General features: G+C 36.2%; 1 protein-coding gene across 1 annotated transcript in view; it reads right to left on the bottom strand.

Annotated features, from left to right (window-relative positions):
* Nucleotides 1-20,557, bottom strand: part of HCRTR2 (hypocretin receptor 2) — a 110,964-nt gene extending 90,407 nt beyond the window's left edge. The window contains exon 1 of the mRNA XM_017542919.2: nucleotides 19,480-20,557. Coding sequence (XP_017398408.1) covers nucleotides 19,480-19,702 — 223 coding nt within the window. The 5' untranslated portion in view covers nucleotides 19,703-20,557. The remainder of the gene's footprint in view (nucleotides 1-19,479) is intronic.
* Between the last annotated feature and the right edge of the window lie 4,016 nt (nucleotides 20,558-24,573).

Here is a 24,573-nt window from a genome sequence, read left to right as displayed (position 1 = left end):
TTATTGAGGGTTTTTAGCAGAATCCTTCCCAAATCATTTTATGAGACAAACATCATCCTGATATCAAAACCCGACAGAGACTCAATAAGAGAAGAAAACTTCAGGCCAATATCCATGATGAACATAGATGCAAACATCTTCAATGAAATACTGGCAAGCTGACTGCAACAGTACATCAAAAAGCTTATCCACCATGATTAAGTAGGCTTCATCCCAGGGATGCAAGGCTGGTTCAACATATGCAAGTCTATAAATGTAATTCACCACATAAACAGAACCAAAGACAAAAACCACATGATTATCTCAATTGATGCAGAGAAGGCCTTTGACAAAATGATATGTTTTTTTATCTTTGCTCCTTCTAATGTCAGAAGAGCGCTTGCCAATTAGACTTTCAATATGTGTTTGATGAATGAATGAGTGAACAAACGAATATTCTCTCACTTTTCTGATATAGTTTTTACCTATTCAATAGCAGCACACCCCCTAGATTAGATCTCAGCAGAACATAAAGTTCCAGGCTGAAAGAAGTTGACATATTCTCTCAGAAAATGGTTATCCCTGAACTTTGAAAGCAATCAGTCCTGTGACCTTGCAGTCGTAAGTCCTCGCAGTCCAAAAGACCTCCAGTATATTTTCTTCACTTCTTAAATCTGAGCACAGAAATTGTTTCCTCATACTCATGCTTAGTGCTAAAGATAATATTTAGCAGAAAAATGGCCAATAACTACAGCATATATCCAGTTCTTACGTTATATTGAGGATGTAGATTAACAATTGATTCTTAGAGACGGCATGCAAAAGAGGAAGGCTGTTAGATTTAGTAAAAGATAAGTTTAAATTTCTTATCAATCAATATTTATCTTACTTATCAATGTTCTATGTAAATACAAAACAATAATTTGGTGCAGAAAAGTGTGTATGCACAGTGTTGAAGCTAATTACTTTCTTTTTGTCACCCAGGCTACAGTGCAGAATAATGGCTCAACTTCCCAGGTGATTTTCCCACCTCAGCCTCCGCAGGTGTGTAACCATGCCTAGTTAATTTTTTTTAAATAGAGACAGGCTCTCACTTTGTTGTCCAGGATGATCTTGAGCTCCTGAGCTCAAGCAATCTGCCCACCTCAGCTTCCCAAAGTACTGGGATTACAGATGTGAGCCACCGTGCCCAGCCAATAATTACTTCCTTAGCAAAAGCTAAGATACATCCTACATATTTTTGTTGGAACGAAAACAAAAATTGCTTAGCTTGAACTGAATGTAAAAGAGACTCAAATTATCTATTACTAAATGCCTCAGATATTTCCTTAAAATTCATATAAGTATACACAGGATTTTATGTATACATAAGTTATATTTGCAATGAAGAGAAAAAAATTAGACTTACATATTTTAAATATCAATTATTGCAGTTTAAAGTAAAAATGTTTCATCTCTAACCTACTACAGCAAATTTATTTCAAATCTTAGAAATCTTGCACACAAAGTTTTGGTAACACCTACTCTTTGAAGGTAGAATATTTGCAAACTCCAATATATTGAAGAAAAGATAGGTAACCACATGTCTGCAGTGAATTAGATGGAACTTGCTGAAGTCTTGTGTTTTCTCCTCATCTCTATATCGGGATTAAGGATACTTCTGTGAAAAAAAATTGCATTTCTAAAATCTTAGTGTAGACCAGTCCTTGGAAGAGATTTTTACTTATTGTCTTAATCCTTATTCTTGTAGTACTTCCATATCTTCGATATTATTGCTGAAGGTTTTTTTTATGTTTTTTAGACTGTCATATAATTTTGCTGTTTATTTTGTGACCAATAACTCCTGACATTTATGATTTAATATATCAGAGCTACTAGGTCTAAATTAGTGCCAGTATTTCACAATGTTTTTGTATAGTGAAATACCTTTAAATTTGTAGTAACCTTTCAATTATTTCCATGACATAACTGATTATTTTTACTCTGTATATCAATATGTTACAGATTTTAATAGTTCAAGGGACACACAGTAAAAAGAAGTGACATTTATTTTAATTCTGAAAGACTGACTTTATATAGACAATTGTAAGCTAGAAAATATAGAATAATACTTTGCACTACTGATTCTATTGTGCAATGAGTTCTACTCAGTAGCCCAGACTTCCGAGATGCCTTTTTTTGTGTGTAAAGTTGTGTAAGTTTAAAAAATATTATTGGCTTAATATAATAATAAATTATTCCACTGTATACACTAATAACTCTAAATTTAATATAACTAAAAATATAACATAAAGTTGTCACCAAGAAAACTTTTTGGTTCCCACACCTTTGCTCCTTTGTTCATTGCCTCTGATTCCTCTTATTGGTCTTTTTGCTGTCATTTCTTGTTTTCTTGCCAAATTCCATTTCAAGGTAGGTGTTTTCATCTTCTCCCCTTTGATAGCTCTTTATTGACACAACAGAATTTTTGTTAAATATAAAACCACTGGCTTGCCAATTGGCTTCCATCAAATATAACAGGAGGTTACTTTTTCCTGTCATAGGAATTCTCATATTTGTTGAACTGAGGCCCTATTTAAAGTGTAGATTCCAGGTTCTTCACTCCCTGAAATTCTGACTTGATAAGTCAGGCATAGGTTCTAAAATGAGAATTTTTACCATGTACCCAGTTTTTGTTTTCTGGATTTGTATATGCATCATTCAAAGTAATCCTTTTTAAGGTTTAAGAAAATGTAGCTGTGATGATTCACACAGAAGAAAACCAAGAGCAAAATAACTTGTAAAAAAGGGATTATGTATAATTACTTATTCACTATGCAGTTCCTTCTATAGTCTTTGATATATATGGATAATGTATAAAAAGCTACAGACACAAAAGATAATATTGGTTATAACTATCAGGTTTATTTCACCATACCTGACTCCTTACCTGAGCTCCTACTTTCATGTTCAAATGGCCACCATACACTTATCTGTACTGTATCAAACTTAGTATGCTCAAAACCAAACTTTTGAGTCTTCTCCTTCCCTGCTTCAAACATACTCCTACTCCGAAGTTCCGTAGCTCAGTGAATGGCACCCCCGTCAACCCACCTGGCATGAAAATGTTGACTCCTTTCTTTCTCTTATGTCCATAAGGCGATTCATTAGCAAATCCTGTTGGTTCAGCTGTCAAAATATATACTAAATGCCACTAGAATATAAGTTCCCTACAAGAAGGAGCTTTGTTTTGTTTGCTGCAATAGGCACATAATAAATATTTTTTGAACCAGTGAATTTATTTACTGTGACAAAAAGGTCTTGCCACATTAAGAGATTTACATTCCCTTGTAAGCTTTTAATTATTACAGAAGACATTTTCTAAAAACTTTTCACATAAACTATATATATTGCTTGCATAGCACACAGAAAAACAAATATCTCAAAGTAGTTGACTGATTGTTAATAGTATGCTGGGGAACAAGCTCTAATTTTTGCTGGATAATTGCACATGGATACTCTTCTAGCAATTCAAACTCTATATATCTTTGTCCGATACATTATGACCCTTCCACACACTATAGTTGATATATATTATGTATTTCCTATTTTAAGAAAAAAATAAGACAATCACTGTACTTTTTCTTTTTTTATTTTAATTTAAGTTCTGGGGTACGTGTGCAGGATATGCAGGTTTGTTACATAGGTAAATATGTGCCATTGTGGTTTGCTGCACCTATCAACCCATCACCTAGGTATTAAGCCCTGCATGCATTAGCTATTTATCCTGATGCTCTCTCTTCCCTAGACCCATGACAGGCCCCAGTGTGTGATATTCCCCTCCCTATGTCCATGTGTTCTCATTGTTCAGCTCCCACTTGTAAGTGAGAACATGAGTGTTTGGTTTTCTGTTCCTGTGTTCGTTTGCTGAGGATAGTCACTATACTTTCTTTGGCAGAAAATTTCTATTAATCAGTAGGTTATTTTCTGTTTCTATCAATTCCTCACATCTGATGAGTTGCCAACTTCTACCTTCAGAGTGGGTCTCATATTTGTTTCATTTTATTTTTCATATTCTATCCCATTGTCTTGAATTGATTCTCACGATAACTTTCCTGAAGAGTCTCAACAGGCTTCTAACTGGTTTCCCAGTGTCTGGTCTCTTAAAACCTTAATCCATTCTTACGATTGCCCCAAATTAATCCCCCTTTGGAAACTCTGATATAACACAACAGTCTTTTTAAAACTACTCCAGGGATTGCAAAATACATTTAATTCAATCCACTGTAATACACTACAGATAAGAGTGGGCCAGATACCCACAAAATAAAGAAGGCCACGAAAACAACTGAAAGCAGCAGAGCAGATTGAGACCCTATTACTCAGAATTACCCAGAAAAGGGTTTTAAAAAATCTGTGTATTATTGGAATTCCCTGAATGATTTTTGGAAAGGTTTATGCAAAATTATTTTTGTATCTTTAAGCTATCATGCATTTAACCTTACTACGTCACCAATGTCGGTGGAATTTTTCATTCTTTGGAACTTTTCAAAATGGTCAACAATACCTCAACATGCTACTTCCTCAGAGAAGAAGCATTTCTTTCCCCATGTCAAACCCAGCTCTTGTTTTTCAATGTTCTGAAACTTAGCATATGCCTCTTCAATAATCCTCATGCTATAGTTTATTGTTTACATGTTAGTCTCCCCCACAAGATTAGAAATTCCTTGTAGGTAAGAACCATGCCTCATTCACTTCTGTATTTCCTCCACAGAATGTAATAGAACAGATTACACATTGTGGGTTCTCAATAAATATTTGCCGAATGAAATAAGAAAAGGAAATAGCTCCAAATTAGATAAGCCCTAGAAAGTCAGTGTGTCGGTTCAGGATGCTTTATTTTTCTGTGCACTTTTTGCTGCTGCAGTTGGATTTATCCCTCTGCTCTATGTTGCTTTTGCCTTCATTTGGATAAAGATATGTTTGCACAACTTCAAACCAACAATCTACAGATACTTCTACTGTTGCTGATGCTAACTCAGCATTCAGAGGAGTCTTCTGAATACCTATTTACCAAGAGATAAAATCTATGTCTGGCTTGACCCTTGCTCTTGTATTCCTCACTCCTCTTTCCCTTTATTACCTGTGACCAGGTACCTACAAGGAGTTACAGTTCTCTGAGGCAATAGTAATTAGTTATGGAACTCAAGTCCCTTTTGGTTAAGTTTACCATAAAATGTGCATAACACTGTGAGTAAATGCAGTCTTATACGTTCGTTCCCCACTTCCATTCCTCCTTTGACAATATATATTTTTTCAATTTGGTACACAGATAAGAAGCATAGCTGTATTGTCAAAGGAGGAATGGAAGTGGGGAACGAACATAAGACTGCATTTACTCACAACTCAGGAATGGAAAGGCCAATTGATAATATGTAAAGGTATTCAGTCAGCTAACACAATAGCAGCTCTCTACTGAATGTCACTACCTGTTGAAAAAAAAAAAAAAGCAAATAGTAGCCCTATCACACTAGTTGTTGCAGGATTAACTAAAACAGTGTGTGACAAACATTATTGTTGAAGAGTTATGTAATAAGGGAAGTATAAAAACTCCAAAAAATCTGTTCTGTAAATTTTATTGTCACTACTGATTTGCAATAATAATAAATATTAATAAGTTTGGTTCAATTGTTCTAGGGTCTACTAGAATTACCAACATTTTCTTTCTTTGGGTGAGGTTACACTATGATTTTTAAAAATTTATAATGATGAACGTTTTAGGAGTTTGAAAGCCAGAATTACACAGAAGGGCTTGGTGTTTCTCTTATTCTATATTAAAGGGTCTAGAACTGTGCAGCTACTATCAACACTGGTCTTGTGCTCCACCTAAAAGTGTGATTATTTTTTCAATTGTTTTGCACAGTCCAGAACCCTAGAACTGGCACAAGTCACGGGCAATGGAAGAGAATGACACAGAAGATTCCTAAATCTTAGGTTCGATAGGCATGCTGGAAACATCCTAGGCTCAGGTGGGGATAAGTCTGTCCCTTTTTATTATACAAAGTACAGAGTCATAGCAACATTCTGTCACAGATGTCTCACCTCATTTGGGACACAGATCCTTAAGTATTTGCTTAGACTTTTATAAAAACGACAAAGAATTATTCTGAAACAAAAAGAGTTTAAGTAAGGGTCTTGCAAATTACACATTCTTCTCGGTTATTGCAGAAATACAGTATATCATTTAAAGAAATCTTGGTGCATCTTACTTGAGAAAACAAAATAACAAAAAACGACCAAAGTTCGTAAATTTCATTTTGCTTTTCTTGAGAAGAGCAATATAATCTCATGGTATAAATCGCTTAGTAATGTCAAGGATATCTCAGTGCTGGGGAAAGATTTTCAAATGGTCTTTCATAATCATTACTAGAATATCTATAAAACAGTTGATGTGTAAGTTACTGAAGATATAAAACAAAATAATCAAAAACACAATTCAAATTATTGAAGTTTTATTTTAAATAGATATATATAAGAAATTTAAAGCCTGCAATGCTTAATTTCAAAAAAATGTACTTATCCAAAGGAGATAGAGAAACAAAAAACTTTTCAAAAAATCAATGAATCTAGGAGTTGTTGTTTTTTTAAAAGATCAACAAAATACATAGACTACCAGCCAGACTAATAAAGAAGAAAAGAGAGAAGAATCAAACAGTTGCAACAAAAGATGATAAAAGGCATATCACCACCGATCCCACAGAAATACAAACTACCATCAGACAATATTATAAACACCTCTATGCAAATAAACCAGATAATCAAGAAGAAATGGATAAATTCCTGGACACTTACACCGTCCCAAGAAAGAACTCGAATTACTGAATAGACCAATAGCAATGTCTGAAGTTGAGGCAGCAATTAATAGCCAACCAACCAAAACAAGTCCAGGACTAGATGAGTTGACAGCCAAAATCTACCAGAGGCACAACGAGGAGATGGTACTATTCCTTCTGAAACTATTCCAAACAATACAAAAAGAGGGAATCCTCCCTAACTCATTTTATGAGAGCAACATCATCCTGATTCCAAAACCCAGCAGAAACATAACTAAAAAAGAAAATTTCAGACCAATATCCATGATGAACGTCGATGTGAAAATCCTCAATAAAATACTAGCAAACCAAATCCAACAGCACGTTAAAAAGCTTATCCAATACGATCAAGTTGGCTTCATCCCTGAGATGCAAGGCTGGTTTAACATATGCAAATCAATAAATGTAATCCATCACATAAACAGAACCAAAGACAAAAACCACATGATCATCTCAATAGATGCAGAGAAGGACTTCAACAAAATTCAACAGGCTATTATGCTAAAACTCTCAATAAATTAGGTATTGATGGAATGTATCTCAAAATAATAAGAGCTATTTATGACAAACCAACAGCCAATATTGCACTGAATGGGCAAAAACTGGAAGCATTCCCTTTGAAAACAGGCACAAGACAAGGATGCCCTCTCTCACCACTCCTATTCAACATAGTACTGGAAGTTCTAGCCAGGGCAATCAGGCAAGAAAAAGAAATAAAGCATATTTAGTTAGGAAAAGAGGAAGTCAAATTGTCTATTTGCAGACAACATGACTGTATATTTAGAAGACCCCAAATCTCTTTAAGCTGATAAGCAACTTCAGCAAAGTCTTAGGATACAAAATCAATGTGCAAAAATCACAAGCATTCTTATACACCAGTAACAGACAAACAGAGAGCCAAATCATGAGTGAACTCCCATTCACAATTGCTGCAAAGAGAATAAAATACCTAGGAATACAACTAACAAGGGATGTGAAGGACCTCTTCAAGAACGACAAACCACTGCTCAAGGAAATAAAAGAGAACACAGAGAGATGGAAAAACATTCCATGCTCATGGTTAGGAAGAAAGAATATTGGGAAAATGGCTATACTGCCCAAAGTAATTTACAGATTCAATGCTATCCCCATCAAGCTATCATTGACTTTCTTCACAGAATTGGGAAAAAAAAAAACACCTCAAATTTTATGTAGAACCAAAAAAGAGCCTGAATAGCCAAGATAATCCTAAGTAAAAACAAACAAACAAACAAACAAACAAAAACCACACAAAACAAAACAAAAACCAACAACAATACAAAAAACAACCTGTAGGCATCATGCTACCTGACTTCAAACTACGATACTACAAGGCTACAGTAATCAAAACAGCATGGTACAGGTACCAAAACAGTGATATAGACCAATGGAACAGAACAAAGTCCTCAGAAATAATGCCACACATCTACAACCATCTGATCTTTGACAAATCTGACAAAACTAAAATGGTATGCTATCACAGTACATAAGGGAGTAGTGATTTAAAGCAGGCATTCCAAGAGAACTCCAATGAAAATGTGTTGTGTGCTGAGCAGGAGCCAGCCATAGGAGGATCAGCAATTGTGAAAACTCTAGAGCAGGCATATATTGTTTAGGGAAACACTGTATTCTGTTCAAGAAAGTATTGTCAAGGAATATTGTCTGTTCAGGGAAAAGAAATTATGCTACAATGATCAATCACCCAAGGGATACACCTTCTTGCATGGCTGTTAATTCAAGGACTTATTCATCTTTAATATATTTATCATTTTTACTTCTGTAAAGGTTATAGTTCATTTACTCAGGGAATAGTTGAAAATAGGTCTTGAATTTGGGAAACTCAAGGCCTTCTGTCCAGTTTTTAGCATTTTAAATATCTGGAAGATACTTTCTCAATCCTGCATGAAAAATTAGGGTATATTAATTATATTATTCATATCATACAATCCCCAAACTATGTGTGTACATGTCTGAGGTATGCATACATTTTTATTTATATGTTTTTAAGTTCTTAAATTTTTATTCTCCCCTTTTTCTCTAAGATGATTTGGCTTCTTGTTATAAAGTTCATTATGCCTGGGGGAAAAAATAACACATACATTTGCAAACTAGGGAAATCTGCTGATTTTCAGGAATCTCTGAGTCACCATCATCCTCTCTGATGATTTCAAAGAACGAGGTTCTCTCTAGGTTTTCCTGTGTCCAAAGTGTAAATCTAGCCCAAGCACATAAATGTTTTAATAATTATGAAGTTATTTTCCTGAACCAGCTGGTAAGATTTGTTAACGTATTTTTATCTTCAGTCTATGTAAAATTGGAAAACTTTTGTATAAAGTATTGTAATTGAGGAGGTTAAGTTTTTATCTATTTTTAATAATGAAAAGTTAGTTCAGTTGCATGCAATCACAAAATGGTTTCTTAAGCATTTAATCATACCTCCATACCCCTGCCCAGAAAGATTAGCACAGTCTTCACATTTTAAGAAAGACAAATTATCTTCAAAATAGTATTTATGAGCAATATGGTTATCTACCAAAGTGGCTGACTCATCAGGTTCATTCCAAATTGATTAATTAAATTATTAAAGTCAGTGGCTTTTTGACCCCATTTCTAGCAGTGCAGTGATAAAATCAAGGTCTCACATGGTTACAAACCATGTGCCTTATAAATTCATTTTAGAGTCACTGAGTAGGAATAAAAGCTCGCTAAGAATCTAGAAAAGGATATTACAATGTTTAATCATTATTGTATTTCCATTGTGAACTAGGAATAGCAAATAAAAGCTTCTAAGCTGTTCCACAGATTTAGAAATTTTGAAGTGTGTTACCATGCCAACCTGTAGGGAAATGTTCACTGAAATTTGCTAAGGGCTGACCTGGGGTTAATGTAGCAACTTCATTGATTATGTGAATGAAATAAATGTTATTTAAAATAAATTTTCAGGTGAGAATGTTTAGAAAGTTGTCGAAAATTTAGAAAAAAGTGGGGATTTAGTTGAAAAATGGAAAACATTGTTTCTTAGATCTCAAATTTTTAATCTTTGAGTTCCAGAGTGACATCAAAATATAATGTAGAAGCTCAAATGAGAAATGGCTTGGACTACAGTGATTCACTGAAACCCCAATCTGTAACTAATCGTAAGAATGATTATAGTAAAAAACATGTAAATATTGGAAAATATTAATAAAGCTATGGCATACAAGATTCTTGCATATATGTTCCAGGAAAGATATAATTAAAACATCTTAAAGAAAACTTGAGGCTGAGTGCAGTGTTTCATGCCTGTAATCCTACCACTTTGGGAGGCCAAGTTGGGTGGATTGCCTGAGCTCAGGAGTTCAAGACCAGCCTAAGTAACAGGGCGAAATCCCATCTCAAGTAAAAATGTAAAAAATTAGCCAGGCATAATTGTGCATAACTGAAGTCCCAGCCACTGGGGAGAATGAGGCAGGAGAACCTGGAAGGCGGAGGTTGCAGAGAACTGAGATGGTGTCACTGCACTCCAGCCTGGTTGACAAAGCAAGACTCTGTCTCAAGAAAAAAAAAAAAGAAAGAAAAGAAAAAAAACGAAAAAGAAAAATTGCTTCTGAAATTTAAATATTTAGCAAAATAAAAGCAGCCAGTTTTTCCAATATGTATTCTTTCTTTCTCTTTCTTCCTTTTCCTTCATTTACTCTATTTTTTTTTTCTTTCTTTCTTTCTTATACAGCACATAGAAAGCTCCTGGAAGTAATTATCTGGAGAATTTGGATTATGTTCTTTATTGTCAGTTTGTATGTTTGTTTGTTTTCATTAAAAGGAGCGCCATTAGATGAGCCAAAACAGGATGGATGCAAAGCCCAGTGTGAAAACCTTCTCTAGTCTTTCCCCTTTTGTATTTATTCTCTACATTATCCTCAAAACGCTCTCATGGAAAATGCAAACCAGTGATGGCACTCTTTAAAATCCTTTAACGGCTCCGGCTCCCCCTAAACAACGTCAAAGCCTAGATCTTAAGAACTGTACACAAGGTCTTTATGGCCAATCCTTATCTACTGCTTCAGCCTCATTTCCAGACTCTCCTCATCTGCACTTACGTTAGAGTTACCCAATGCCTAACATTTTCTTCATAGCTCATTCTATTTCACGCCTCTTTGATTTTGCTTATGTTGTTTCCTTTGCTTAGAACATCCTTACCCAATTTTCTTCACCTGGGTAACTTGAATTCATCTATTAAAATTCAGTTTAGGTGTCATCTCCTCCTGTAACTCTCTCTAATCCCCCAGTGGGGCTAAGTGTCCTTCTCAAATACTTCGACTACATTCTGTGTACCCATCTGTCATAGCAGCACTGACCACATCATTTTGAAAGTATGTGTTTATGTGTCTGTCTTTCAAAAAGAGTACAGGTTCCTTGGATTCTATTACCTTTGTACCCACAATCCTAGCACAATAATTGGCACAAAGGCTCTTAATATTATCAATTACCTCTATTCTCAGAGACCCAAGTTGGAATGATATACCTATCAGCTTATCTTAGTGGTATGGATTCCTTCGAATTCTCTCGTTTGGAGTCTATGCAAGTTAAAAATGCTTCTAACTATTGTATAGTTTCAGTGACAGAGACATTACTATCTCCCAACTCCCTTTGTAGTTAGGTTGATACAGTATGATTGATTTGGGCCAAACAGGGACTAACAAGTGTTAATTTTCGGCAAAAGTAGTTAAGAGCCAGTATGCTGCTTCTAGTTCACTTCAGAGGCTGTGCAACAACTTATCCCGAAACGTAAGTCAAAACAACAAAAATGTATTATGTCAAAGGTTCTGAATGGTCAGGAATCGGCAAGAAGCCTGGCTGAATAGTTCCATCTCAGTGTCTGTTACTAAGATGCAGTCAAGCTGCGGAGGGGTGGGGAAGAGGTGCTGCTGTAGTCATCTCAAGACTCAACCTAGTCTAAAGAATTTGCTTCCAAGCTCACACATGAGGTTGTTAACAGACGGTATTTCCTCTCTGGCTGCTGGCTGGAGATTTTCACTCCAGCCAACAGCTGCTCACCACAAGGCAGTTACTTCCTCCAGAAGAGATCCAAGAGCTAGAGAGAAAGTGAGTACTTGAGCCAGAAGCTATAAGCTTTTGTTATGTAATCTTGAAAGTGACATTGTTTCACTGTTGCTATAAGCTATTGGTCACCCAGACCAATTCTGGGATAATATGGAAAGGAACCGCATGATGGTGTGACTACCAGGAAGTGGAGGTTGGGGGTGGGTTGTTGTCATTGGAAACCATACTGGAAACTGATTACCACAGAGTCCACCTTTTTGAGATGGTGCACAAAATGTGGAGGCTGCCTGAACCATCATTCATTGGATAAAATAGACTCTCGAAACAACCTTAGATGTTACATGAGCAAGACATAAACTTTTGTGGTACTAAGCCAATGAAAATGCAGGGTTTCTTTGCTGCTCTGGCACAGTCTCACTATTCAGAACAATAACAGTCCACATGGATTTCTGTCTACAGAAAAAGACCATAATAACTGAAATTTTCAGGACTTGTGAGAATAAATTCTTACTGTAAATTAAAACATTGAAATTATTTTATTTTATGTTTAACAAGTTTATGAAGTGTGGTAATATGACTTTTTCCTCGGAGTTTTGACAAAATCAGATATCAAAGAAAGCATAGCTGAAAACCAGTAAACGGTAATTATATGCCTTATCCTGGCCTCTTGAAATACAGGAAATTTGCAAGCTTTTTCCAAGCTGACATACAACCACTTGGTTTTTCTGTGTGTCCAGGCTTTTCTTCCACAGTGATTTTAAATCACTTCAAGCATATGTGTTTTTTCATTAAAAAAGCTCTACCTCATAATGTTGTTGTGAAGAATAACTGAGACAGAATATAGAAAGCATATCTTCTGAAGAGTAAAATACTATATAAATATTAAACATCGTTCTCATGTGTTTAATGTTGAATGTAAATTATGGGTAAAGGCCCAATAATAATAATCTCTAAACAGGAATAAAGATGTAGTCATTTATTTTTAGCAATTTGTTTTTTGTTCATGAAAGAACAGTTTTTCTGGCAAGAAATTTAATGTTATTTTAAATATCCATTTAATCCATTTACTTGGTTAAGAGATCACTTCTCATTGTGTGAACAAAAAGGTGAAATGAACAAATTTTACCCTCAGAGTCAGCAATTCAAAAGACTGGCCATATGTGTCACGCGCTTCATCCAATAGCATCTCAAAGTGTTCCAGAGTCAGTGTCTGAAGGTCATTTCATGTCTGACGTGACAGGTAATGCCTCTTTATACCTATAGAACATTATTCTGCTCCAGGAACACTATCAGGTGATACAGAAATTGACCTATTAAGGCCAGGAGCAGTGGGTCATGCTTGTAATCCCAGCACTTTGGGAGGCTGACGTGGGTGGATCACAAGGTAACAAGTTCAAGACCAGCCTGGCCAAGATAGTGAAACCTTGTCTCTACTAAAAAAAAAAAAAAAAAAAATTAGCCAGGTATGGTGGCATATGCCTGTAATCCCAGCAACTTGGGAGGCTGGGGCAGGAAAATAGCTTGAAGCCGGGAGGTGGAGGTTACAGTGAGCCGAGTTTGCGCCACTGCACCCCAGCCTGGGTTACAGAGCATGACTCCTTCTCAAAAAATAAATAAATAAATAAATAAACTGATCTATTTAATTAAATCAATGGCGACATTATTTGTTTAAATAAATGCTATTTCTTTGAAAATGCACGAAGCAAAAGAAAAATAAACAAGTATCTTTAGATTATATAAGGTTTTAAATGTTTAGGCCCTCAGCCTCAAATTGTGTCTAAAGATAGCACTTTCAATAAAAAAATAACCCTTGGCCTCAATTGCCTAACATTTTTTTTTTCCAGTGAGTCACCCCCCTGAACAGGTAAAAGCATTTTTGGCAGCACCTATTTTACCTTGAAACTTTCCCTTGTAAAGTAACCCTAGCCTGACCTTGATTAGCTTATCAAATGAGCTCATCCTCAGAGCTGAAGAACTGTAGTCTATCAGAAAAATAGCATGGCAACATGCCCAAACAACTCCGTAAATTGTCTAGAGGGCACATCTAAGTATCTCCTCCTCTTCCCTGTGCTTCTCCAGTCAGGGTTAGAAGCTACGGAAACAGGCAGGATGAAGCAATGGAATAAACACGGAACACGGAATTTGTTAAATCCATATTTGAAACCTAGTGCTACTATTTACTGTCTGACTAAACTTTTGAGTAAGTTAATATTGCTCTTTGAAATTCATTTTTCTTATTTGTAAAAGCTATTAATCTTTTCATTATAAGTTTGTTGTAAGGCATCAACAGAGTATATGTAAGTAGAGCCTGACACAGAGGACCTAGCATATAGTACTCAGTAAATACTCATCATTTTCCTTTGCAGTGAGAAAAGGAACTGGAGAAAATACCCTCAGTTCCACCAATCACATGTCATTGACTGAACCATACCAGTGAACCATTACTTAATAAAGCCAGCATTCCTTAGGGTGTAGATGATGTCAAAATGCTATAAGAAAAAAACATGGAAGGGTCTTCTTTCACTAGCTAAATAACATCAGCAGTGGATGTTTCTGAGCTGGGTGAGAATATGAAGACTTTGGGATGCTAACACAGCTGCAGTACCTGACAATTTTCAAATACAATCTAAAATACAAATTAATGAAAATTAATATAAAAACACATTATACAATTTAGTATGCAAGCACTACTAAAATCAAGACAGTTTTCTAAAAACTGGAATATTGTGTTTGTATTTAAATTTTAGATTTGATCTCTCAAAAATTGCTATTTTTTTATTATCTTATTTTCCAAACATACTTTTTCAAATACATAAAGAACTCATTACATTTAAATTATCAGTTGAACATGGTACTCTCATTATTGTCTGTCCATGATAAATGTTGCTGTTCTCTATGAAATAGCTATCTTAAAAGTTATCATTGGGATTTTAAGTCAAATATATAATTTATTTTACTAAATAAGACTAAGCATTAAGGTTTTAGCAAAAATGCATAGGTATCAGTTTCTTATTCAGATAAGCATTTTTGCATTCTACAATTAAAATGTACAATAAGTTTAAAGCTTAATATTTAATATTACCTTTTAGAGTCACTATTCATGATTTATATTGAGTCTTGGCAGAGATGAGTGATGTGTTATTTCTACATCTAAAAAGAGGCTAGAAACTCATTTTTGATTCCTGTGTAGGAAAGGATAGGTTTACAAACACCCACAAAACTAAAATGGGCATTAAGAGAAGCAGAAAACAAATGTGCTTAGCCTTAAGATTAGCATGAACTTGCAACTCTACCACTTACATATATGACAGAAGATTAAGCCTGTAGGAAGCAACCCTATTACAAATATTTTCCCATTCCACACACCTAATTTGGATAAACTATTATTGGGTAAATTATTTAATGGACAAATGGACAATGTATTTTAACTATGAATACTTCACTATATATTTTAACAATGTCTTAGTTAAAATAATATATTACCAGTGTGTGTGTTATTTAAAACATTAGAAGTGATAGGCGAGCCTATTAACAACTCAAAACCTCTAAACGAATGGGAACCAATGCAGGCAAATTTAAGCTGTGAAAACAAGCAAACTATTCCAATAGTTAGAAATGGCTTTCATGGGAAGGCAACAAGGCAAGGTTAAGTAATCAGTATGAAAGGGATGGGTGGGTGGAGCTACTGTGGAAAAGGACAGTAACATGTGCCAACACCATTTTATTCACACCTTTTAGGGAAATATGTAATTAAGGAAAAGGCTGGGGCAGAGGCTACAAAGAGCTACAGAGATACAGACTGGCCATGACGGCAGAAGCTGGCTATAAACCACATCACAAAAAGTTCAGTCATGAAAATTAAGAGATAAAAATTGACATTAATTAGTGTCTATGTGTCAAAAAAGTATGCATGTGCCTGAGTTCCTTTACATGCCCTATCTGTATATTACATCCTGATATTATTTCTACGATGCAGGCATTATCGATCTTAATTTGTAATTATAAAAAAATCGACTTGGATAGTTCAATAACTTGCTAATGGCACACAAGAAGCGAGAAGCATAACTGAACTGATGTGGACATTTATTACGGGTTTCCCATTTTTCATATGGAGACAATAACAGATATAATAGAAGCATACCAGCTGAAACTTATGATATCTTTGAATGCAGATATAAGAGAGGTGGAAAATTGATCATTTTCCCTAGTTACTTAATGCTTGAACTGACTAGAACACTTTTCTCCCCCAAATTTTCACTCAAGAAATCAGGAGCAAAAATTAACATCATTTACATTTCTTTACATTTCCCCAATGCTTCCCCCTGATATACACATTAATTTAAAAAAATGCTAGTGCTTAAAATGCACTAAGTGAATAAGTTGCTACATCTACTTAGCTGTAATAGGAGACACAGTTAGGAATAGTTAATAGGTGGCATTATTTTAAAGATACTGAAAAAATACTCCTTCCAAAAAGAACCTTACCCCATGCTCCTTCCCTGCAACTTAAAATTCCACAATAAACATGCTTACAGCTTTTCACTGGAAAGTAAAAACTCCTAAAATTCCATTTAAATCTTTATTCCTCAGGAAACTGCTTTCCATCTCTGGAAGGAATCTATGAGAGTGGAGAGGGGGCATAATGATAGAGAGGGATCCTGAGGAGAAGAAAAAGAGATGAGGACAATCAAGAATGTGTCATGCTACTCATAGCATATCCAATTACATCACTTCAGGAAAGGACACTGTAAGGAAAATGACTTCTAACATATGGCATTACATTTGTAAGCCCCAAAAGACTGAGATTTTCCAAGTAGTTAGTTATATGAAAGTATCAGTGGTGACTGAGCCTGAAGGCTCAGTGATTACATCTGCTGCCTACCCTCTTGGTATTTCACCTTCATACTTAATGTTGCATCTTTATTTTGCATAAATCACGTGACATCCTGTCCTACCACTCTATGTGTAAAATTACTTATACCAGAGAGGCAAAAAAAAAAAAAATTCTCAATCTAATTCATTTTGCAAGTTTGACAGAGACATCAAAGAGCAGGAAATTGTCTGTGAGTAACGACACTACTCATTTGTTTAAATGTCAAACCTAAACCTCATCAACTTTCAGGAAGTATGGCAGAAAAGAATGAGTTTCAGTTCAAACAGAGAGGATTTCAGTGTTACTCAGTCCTGAGGAAAATAGCTGTCAGTTTCTTGAGAGCAGAGTGCTTTGAGAAAATCTTTTTAGGCTGAATGGAATTGGCCATTTCAGCACTTGGGGCTGTGGATAGTGCTATCTTCCTTGACACTATGAAACAAGTAGCCTTACTGTAGAGGTGTTTCTTTCTTGAAACTAAAACTTCCCAGGCTAGCAAACATGTAACTCTAAACTATGCAATTATGTTATGGAGACTGTTCATTACAAGGCCTGTGCAAAGTAAACATGCAATAATAGCAAAGAAGAGCACATTTTATCACAAAGATTCAACCTAAAATTAAAATAAGGAAGGCAAATAGTTGCTGTTTATAGCTATTCATAAAAAAAAAAAATACTGCTTCTCTGGACAGGTTTTTTTGGTGAAGAGAATGATAGTGCCATTAACCCCTCATTGTACTTTATTGGCAGTGGGCATTGATGCAGGGGAGAACAGAAACACATCCAATAAGCTTGCAGACAATCAGAAGCAGAGAATCTATTTTCTATATGCTTTCTAGCTCTAGAGTGGAATAACAATGGAGAATTCTGGATCTGAGGTCAGAAGAAATGGAACTGAATCTAAATTATGTCCCTTAATATGTCATTTTATTTCTCTAAGTCTTGTTTCTTCTGCCTAATGTGGGTTATGTTGATGTTTAAGGGAGAGAATGTAAATGAAGGGATCTGGCACACAATAGGTACTCAATATATGTTCAATTTTGATTATTCACTTATTAATAAGTGTTGTCATAATGTAGTAAAATGTTGCTATGCTGGTAGCCATGTGTCTTAAGAGATGTAATCTTAAGGATGTGTAACAAGAAGAAGGAAAGCAAGATTGCAATTATTATCAGCAGACGTATGCTTATAGCAACAGTTCTAATCATGTGTATTTCCTCTTTTGTTTCAGTTTGTTAGCATCCTAAAAAGATTTCCTTGAAACAGTCTAAAAATAATATTTTAAAATGTACTAAAGCTCTCAGAGGTTTCTTGTCTCCTCAAATAATATTGTACCAACTCTCTGGGGAATTACTCTCATTCACAAACTATCATCTATTCTGCCTGCTGAGTTGGTGAGAGACTACTCTGGTTGCTTTCCACCCAGACCAACACACTTGGGAGAGAAGATAAAAATCAGATGAATGCTGAAAGCTTGATAACTTCCTTGTCAGTCTCCACTGAAGCTACAAGTTCTTTGCTTTTGACTGCAAAGCCTCCCAGCCTATCTCACCTCATCACCTTCTTCCCCTGTTACAACTGAAAATCAAGAGCAACTCCTAGCCTCCTCCATCTCCTGTCGTTTTCAGCAGACTTCCTCCACACTGCCCTCTGCATGTGAAAAGTCTCCCAGCCTTCTACTCTTCATTCATCAAGGTACACTCTCCTTCCATTCACAATTTATTTCAAGTTATTCTTCCCTTCCAAAGCCCCTTTTCTTGAGGAAGATTCCCCCTGCCCTGACACATTCCATCATCGCAGTCACTATGTTCCCATCTCACACCCTCCCCAACCCTTAGAAACTGTTCTGGGGGAGGGGGGTGGGGTCGAGGAAACGTGTTTGCATACAGACCTAGACAGGGACAAATAGCCCAGCATTAAGCTTAATCTCATCTTTGGGGAAAACAAAACAACAACAACAACAAACAGTTGACACGAATAATTCCTGAGCCCCGCAACAAGCAGACTGAAAACAAAACAAAACAAAACAATATTTGGCTGAATGGATGTTTGAATGAATGGATGGATGGATGGATGATTGAGATCTCTGTGGTATTTCTCTCCCATGCCCCTCCTTCTTCTTGCTCCAGGCATGGTTTCTGTTTAATTCAGCTTCAATGAGTGAGTGCAGTTCCCTGCTTTGCCTCCGTCTCTACTCCCTGCTGGTTCATTACCATCTCTTAACTTGAGGCTAAACCTCCTCACCAAAGGGCAAAGCCACCTAGCTCAGAAACCCTTTGTGACTTCCACAGCCAAAGAGAGCTTGCTCCTTAGGGATGCAGCTTTGCATTCTGCAAGCTCTGCCTCTTCCGACCCCCCCCCCCCACCAAGCACCCAGCCAGGGTACACAAAGGGATGACTGATTCCTCCCCCCATTCAACAAAATCCACCTGGAGATCCCTGTCGTGGCCCCTCTTCCTGCGCTTGTAATCTAGGTGCTCGGAAAAAGAAACACGGTTTTCCCCTCCTTCCAGCAGAACAGGGAATAACCCATTCCAGAACTCGGTCCGGGTTTGGAAAATCAGAAAACTTCATATTTTCTTTAATTAGAAAACCCCACCCGAGAGCAGCGACCTCTTTGTTTGCTTCCCTGGGGGAGGGAGGGGTCTCTATGGAGCCTTCGCAGCCCGCGGCGGAGGGGAGGTGACAGCCCCCGGGAGGGCTGCCCGGGAGGAGACTCACCCAGGACGTTCCCAATGAGAGCCACGACGAACACGATGATGTACCCGGCGATCAGGACCCACTCATATTCTTTCGGGTGCAGGTATTCCCTCCACAGGTACCGCAGGAATTCCTCGTCGTCATAGTCGGTGGGGTTTAAAAAGGGCTCTTGAGTTGCATTCAGCTCCGAGGCAGATGACCAGTTGCGACAAGGGGGGCAGTCCTCCAATTCGGTGCCGGACATCACGGGCTCGAGTCCGGTTCCGCTCAGTGCTGCAAGCTCCTCTCCGCCTGCCCCATGAGCACCGGGGATGTGCGGTGGGAAAGGCTGCGCGGAGAGGCGAGAAGGGACTCCCGAGCAGAAAATGACGTGAAAAGTTCCTGAGCCAATGCCTCCGGAGTCTTCTGCCGGGCAACTTCTGCGGCGGCTTTGCTGTCTTGATGGGCGATGTTGCACCGCGAAGAGAGGCAGCTCAGGAACTAGGCACTGGGCACTGGAGGCTGCAGCAATGACACCGGGAGGAGAAAGCTACCTCCGGCTCAGCTGAAGCTCAATTACTCCTCATTCCAGCACTCAGCCGCAGCACACAGCTTCCTCCCGCACTGAGGGAGAGCTGAAGCGAAAAAAAAAAAAAAAAAAAAAAGTAATGAAAACTAATTTCATCTGTGTCTGGGAGGAGTTACTAAATCTCTCCCTTTTTCTATTTATTTTCTCTTTGTTTACGTGCACTTATTATAAACCATGCACAGACATGCATCCGTCTGTGGGTATGACAAAAATGTCAACATACGGTTAATACAGAGCGTGATGATACATTTGCCTTTGTAAAGCAAATATAAAAGTAATAAGGAGGCGCCTCTGCGTTTCTCAAGCAGGACAATGGAAAAGTCATTCCAGGCAAATACTTTAACATTTAATATAAACTTATTTTAACATTTAATATAACTTATTTGCCAGTTTAGCACTTGCTGAGTCTTTAAGGCATCTCCTTCCCTTTCTTCTTAAAACTAGAGAATGAGACTGTTTTTGAATTGAAGGGTCTATTTAGCTGGAATTTGTATTTGCAACAGTTAAATGTCATATGAAATACAGCAACAAATTCTTGAAGGACACCAAGGGTCATAAATAAGATCATAGTTAACGTTGTCAAGCAAGACAGACCACCAATATACTAAACTATAGTAAATATTCCTTGTAGGATGCAGTCATCTAAGCAGAAGTGCTCTCTCTGGTGAATACCACACCCCACTGGGTCTTCTTCTCACTGATTCATGGCTGACGTCAGCTGCCATTCTCTCATACATTGGTTTTGTCTCTAATAATAAGTATTCCAGGATTTGTTAGAATGTGAATTCATAATCCTTTTATTCTTAATAAACATGGTAAAAATATTGTCATTAAGTAATTACAATCCTGCACTTGGGAAGAGCCTGCAAATCTTGTCTGGACTTCAGCTTAAGAGTAGAAGCCTCGTGATAACATTGCTGACGTGCCCCCATCTAGCTTAGATGTGACCACCACAGTTCACTACCTCCACCCTTATGGGAGTGCTCTAAAGGTGATAAAACTGTTCCTTACATTAAACCAAGGTCTTAAGCCGCTATTTGCCTTCTTGAGTCTTTTACCACTAATTCCTAGTTTGTTTGCATCTTGGTGCTACACGGAATAAATCTTCCGCATGACAATGTTTCACATATTCAAAATAAACATCACAGCCCTAGCCCTTGTTTATATGCCATCACGTTTCTTCCTTTTAGTATTTTTTCTCAATGTTGTTCAAATGACAGTAGCTAATATCTTGCAAACTGCATAGCTGGGAGGAAGTAATAATAATATGGTTTGAGTCTTGCCAGTTCAAAAAGTACATTATTTTTTGGATGCAACCAATTTTTATATGTAATTTTTTCTTCAACACACACAAGACACTAATGGTTTACACTGAGATTTAGTTAACTACCCCACCCCCTCCTCCAATCATAATTTTTCACATTTGTTTTAAGCTTTATGGTTTATAAAATTATTCTATATGTATTTTTTAAACCCCTGAGGGCTTAGCTATTACTAACCCTCTTTTATAAATGAGGAAGCTGTCCCTGGGGAAATTAGATGATTTATAAAAGATCAATGGATTAATCAGCAGCAAAATCATCTGTTATTTCTTCTATTTACACTTTTTGGGACCTAGTACTTCTATTATTCTATATAGAGCATGTTTTACAAGAAATATTTTGTATTTTCCCAATCTGCTACTAGTTAAATTTCTTTTTAAGAGAAGTGCATCAGTGGGCATTTTATTATTTTACCAAATATTTCCTGAGGTTTCTTTTTCCACTCAGTGATACAAAGTTAAACGGGTTGCTATTTTCATGCATTTTATTTTCTAGTAAAGTGAGATTTTAAAAAATGAACTAATAAATACATAGGGAAAACATTAGGAAGAGATAGATGCTATAATGAAAACCAAACAGGATGAAGTGATGATGAGCAGAAAATCCCAAAGGTCACATTAGAAATGATTGGTCAAAATGGCTCTATTAGAGGTGATATATAAGCAGAACACCTAATTGATATGTGCATATATTAATTTAATTTTGTTAATTTGAAGTTTAAACAGACCTTAAATGCTAATGCTATTATCCGAAGCATCAGCCATTTCTCCAGATCTGTTGTCACCCAGTAAATTTGACAAGCAGATCTTCTGTGGCTTTGTTCAAGTTCATTGGTATAAATCTGCCAACTTTATACTCTGGTGCAATGTCTTACTCTGATTTATTAATATCTGCATTTTATTCTTCCATGCACTATTCATCTCAAAGAGGGAAAGGTTGTTGCAACTTAAGTTCAGATCTATATTCCTTAATATCTGCAAATTCCTTGTCATTGACAATCTATAAATTTAGACCCAGCCTGCTATTTCCTAAGTAGTCAGTGTCATTAGCTTACATTTTATGGCGCTTCAAGTTGTCTATACTTCAGTATTCTCTAAGTCTTTTACCTACAATTAATCATTTCAGTAAATTGAAGTTATAAATAATGAGAAATGAAAATACTTTCAAGCTTTTATCCTGATACCTGCTTTATGTTATGACAAACTTAATTTATCTTGATCCTACAAATATTCCATTTCCTTCTATCTATGATTTATTTGGTGCTTTATTCAAAATGTGTGGTACTCCAATGCCATAAAAAATTCACTTAAATCTTCAAATTATTATTGTTTTCTTTTTTGCAAGTGCATCATAGATGATAAATATTACAATACTCATTTCTGATGTGAACATCTTCCTTAGATCTTTTGATATCTTTTGAAACACAGAAAAGGAATTTCTAGTTCTTAGGTATTACTCTTCTCTTCAAGTCTTTCTGCTGGGTGTAGGGAAAAGGAATCAATTCATTTCACAAACACAAAAGAAAGCTCTAAATTTGTCCCATGATATCCTCTTAAGGTTCTTAAAAGATTTATATGAATTGATATTTTTAGACCAGTGCCTTGTATACAGAAAGTAATTTAAAAATGTTTGTTAAATGACATTTGTAAATACATGATATCCTACTGCAAATATTATTTGCTATGCATATCAATTACTCTGTGTTAATGATAGTTAACATCAATGTACATTTCAAAATAGCTAAAAGAGAAGACTAACATGTTCCCAACACACAGAAATAATAAGCACTTGAGGTAATGGATACTCTAAATACTCTGGCTTGACTGTTACACATTCTATGCATGTAACAAAATATCACATGTAACCTATAAATATGTACACATAGTATGTATCAATAAAAGGTAAAAAAGAAATGTAGTTCACAACATTCAGCATAATTCTGTTTAAATACCTAAGTTACATTTTTCTTGTCACTTATTTTAGCTTTTCAACTAACTAGAACATATTAAAAATGGGAACAAACAATAAATCTCAAATCCAGGGATTTTTTTTTCTTGGTGGTTGTAGTTAGGTTGTTTAGAGATCTCAGATATGGGCTTTCCTAGATTTTATTCTCTTATTCCAGGTAAGAGACTGTCTTTTTTGCAGGCCTATATTAACCTTCTATGTGTATTTCAGTAAAGAGTATCTGAGTAACTCTCATGTTCCCAGGAGGTCAGCTAGGCACTGGGGTATAAGGATTAATAAGGCTAGTTTAGCCTCAATGATCTCTTAGTCTATTGGTGAATTGGAAATGTTGCCATTATTAAGAAACTCTGTGAAGGTAGAGAGATGCAGAATGGCATGAAAGCATGAAAGAAGTGGCTTTCTTTCCTTTTCTGTTGGAATGAAAATAAAATCAACTCTGAGCACTGTTGGTAACAATGATATCAAGCTTATGTATTCCCAAAATAAATGCATTAGCCTTGTAGGAAGTTATCTGATTCCAGACACTATATTTAAAAAAAAAAAAAAAAACAATACAGCCTTGAGCTGAATTCTTCTAGAAAAGTCTCAAATCACAGGAGGTCTAAAAATTTATAAAAAGGAAGAAGGGGACTCCTTATAACATGTGTTATTGTATAAACTCTCATTGGGTTACAGAGAATGAAATAACCTCATGCCCTAAAAAATTAGGCCATGAACAATCAATGCCACTTGTCACAAATTACTACAAACGTTTGTGTCTCTCCGTCTCTTTTTCGTCCAATCTTTTTTTTCATGTCCCTCCATGCCCTCCTGTGCCCTGTTTTAATTATGTCTCTTCTCAGACAAGGTTCTCTCCTCCATTCCATTGTGCCTCCTGTCCTACATTATTAGATCTGCTATTTTCCCCTCATATATTTTATTCAACAAATATATATGAAGCTCCCATTATATTTCTGTCTTACGTTGAGCATAGACAAACTCTCTTCCTGTCTTATTCAGTGTGTCATGAAAAATACAGAGTAGCAGGCAAGTAATTTCAGTCAGTAAAGAAGGTGTATACATGAAAAAGCCTGAACATGCAAGCAGAAGAGACATCTATTTCCCCAAAGTGGTGTCAACAAAACTATATGGAAAAGATATTGTCTGAGCTGAAAACTGAAGAATGAATAGTAACCAGACTATGGGAAGTGAGAGAGGCAGTTGGTGCCAGACAGATGTAAGTAACTATTTGTGAGAAAAGAAATGTTAGTATTCATT

Source organism: Cebus imitator, unplaced genomic scaffold, assembly GCF_001604975.1.
Source record: "Cebus imitator isolate Cc_AM_T3 unplaced genomic scaffold, Cebus_imitator-1.0 Scaffold148, whole genome shotgun sequence".
Taxonomy (NCBI): Eukaryota; Metazoa; Chordata; class Mammalia; order Primates; family Cebidae; genus Cebus; species Cebus imitator.
The sequence above is the reverse complement of the archived record's forward strand: the minus strand, read 5'-3'. Positions and strand labels throughout refer to the sequence as shown.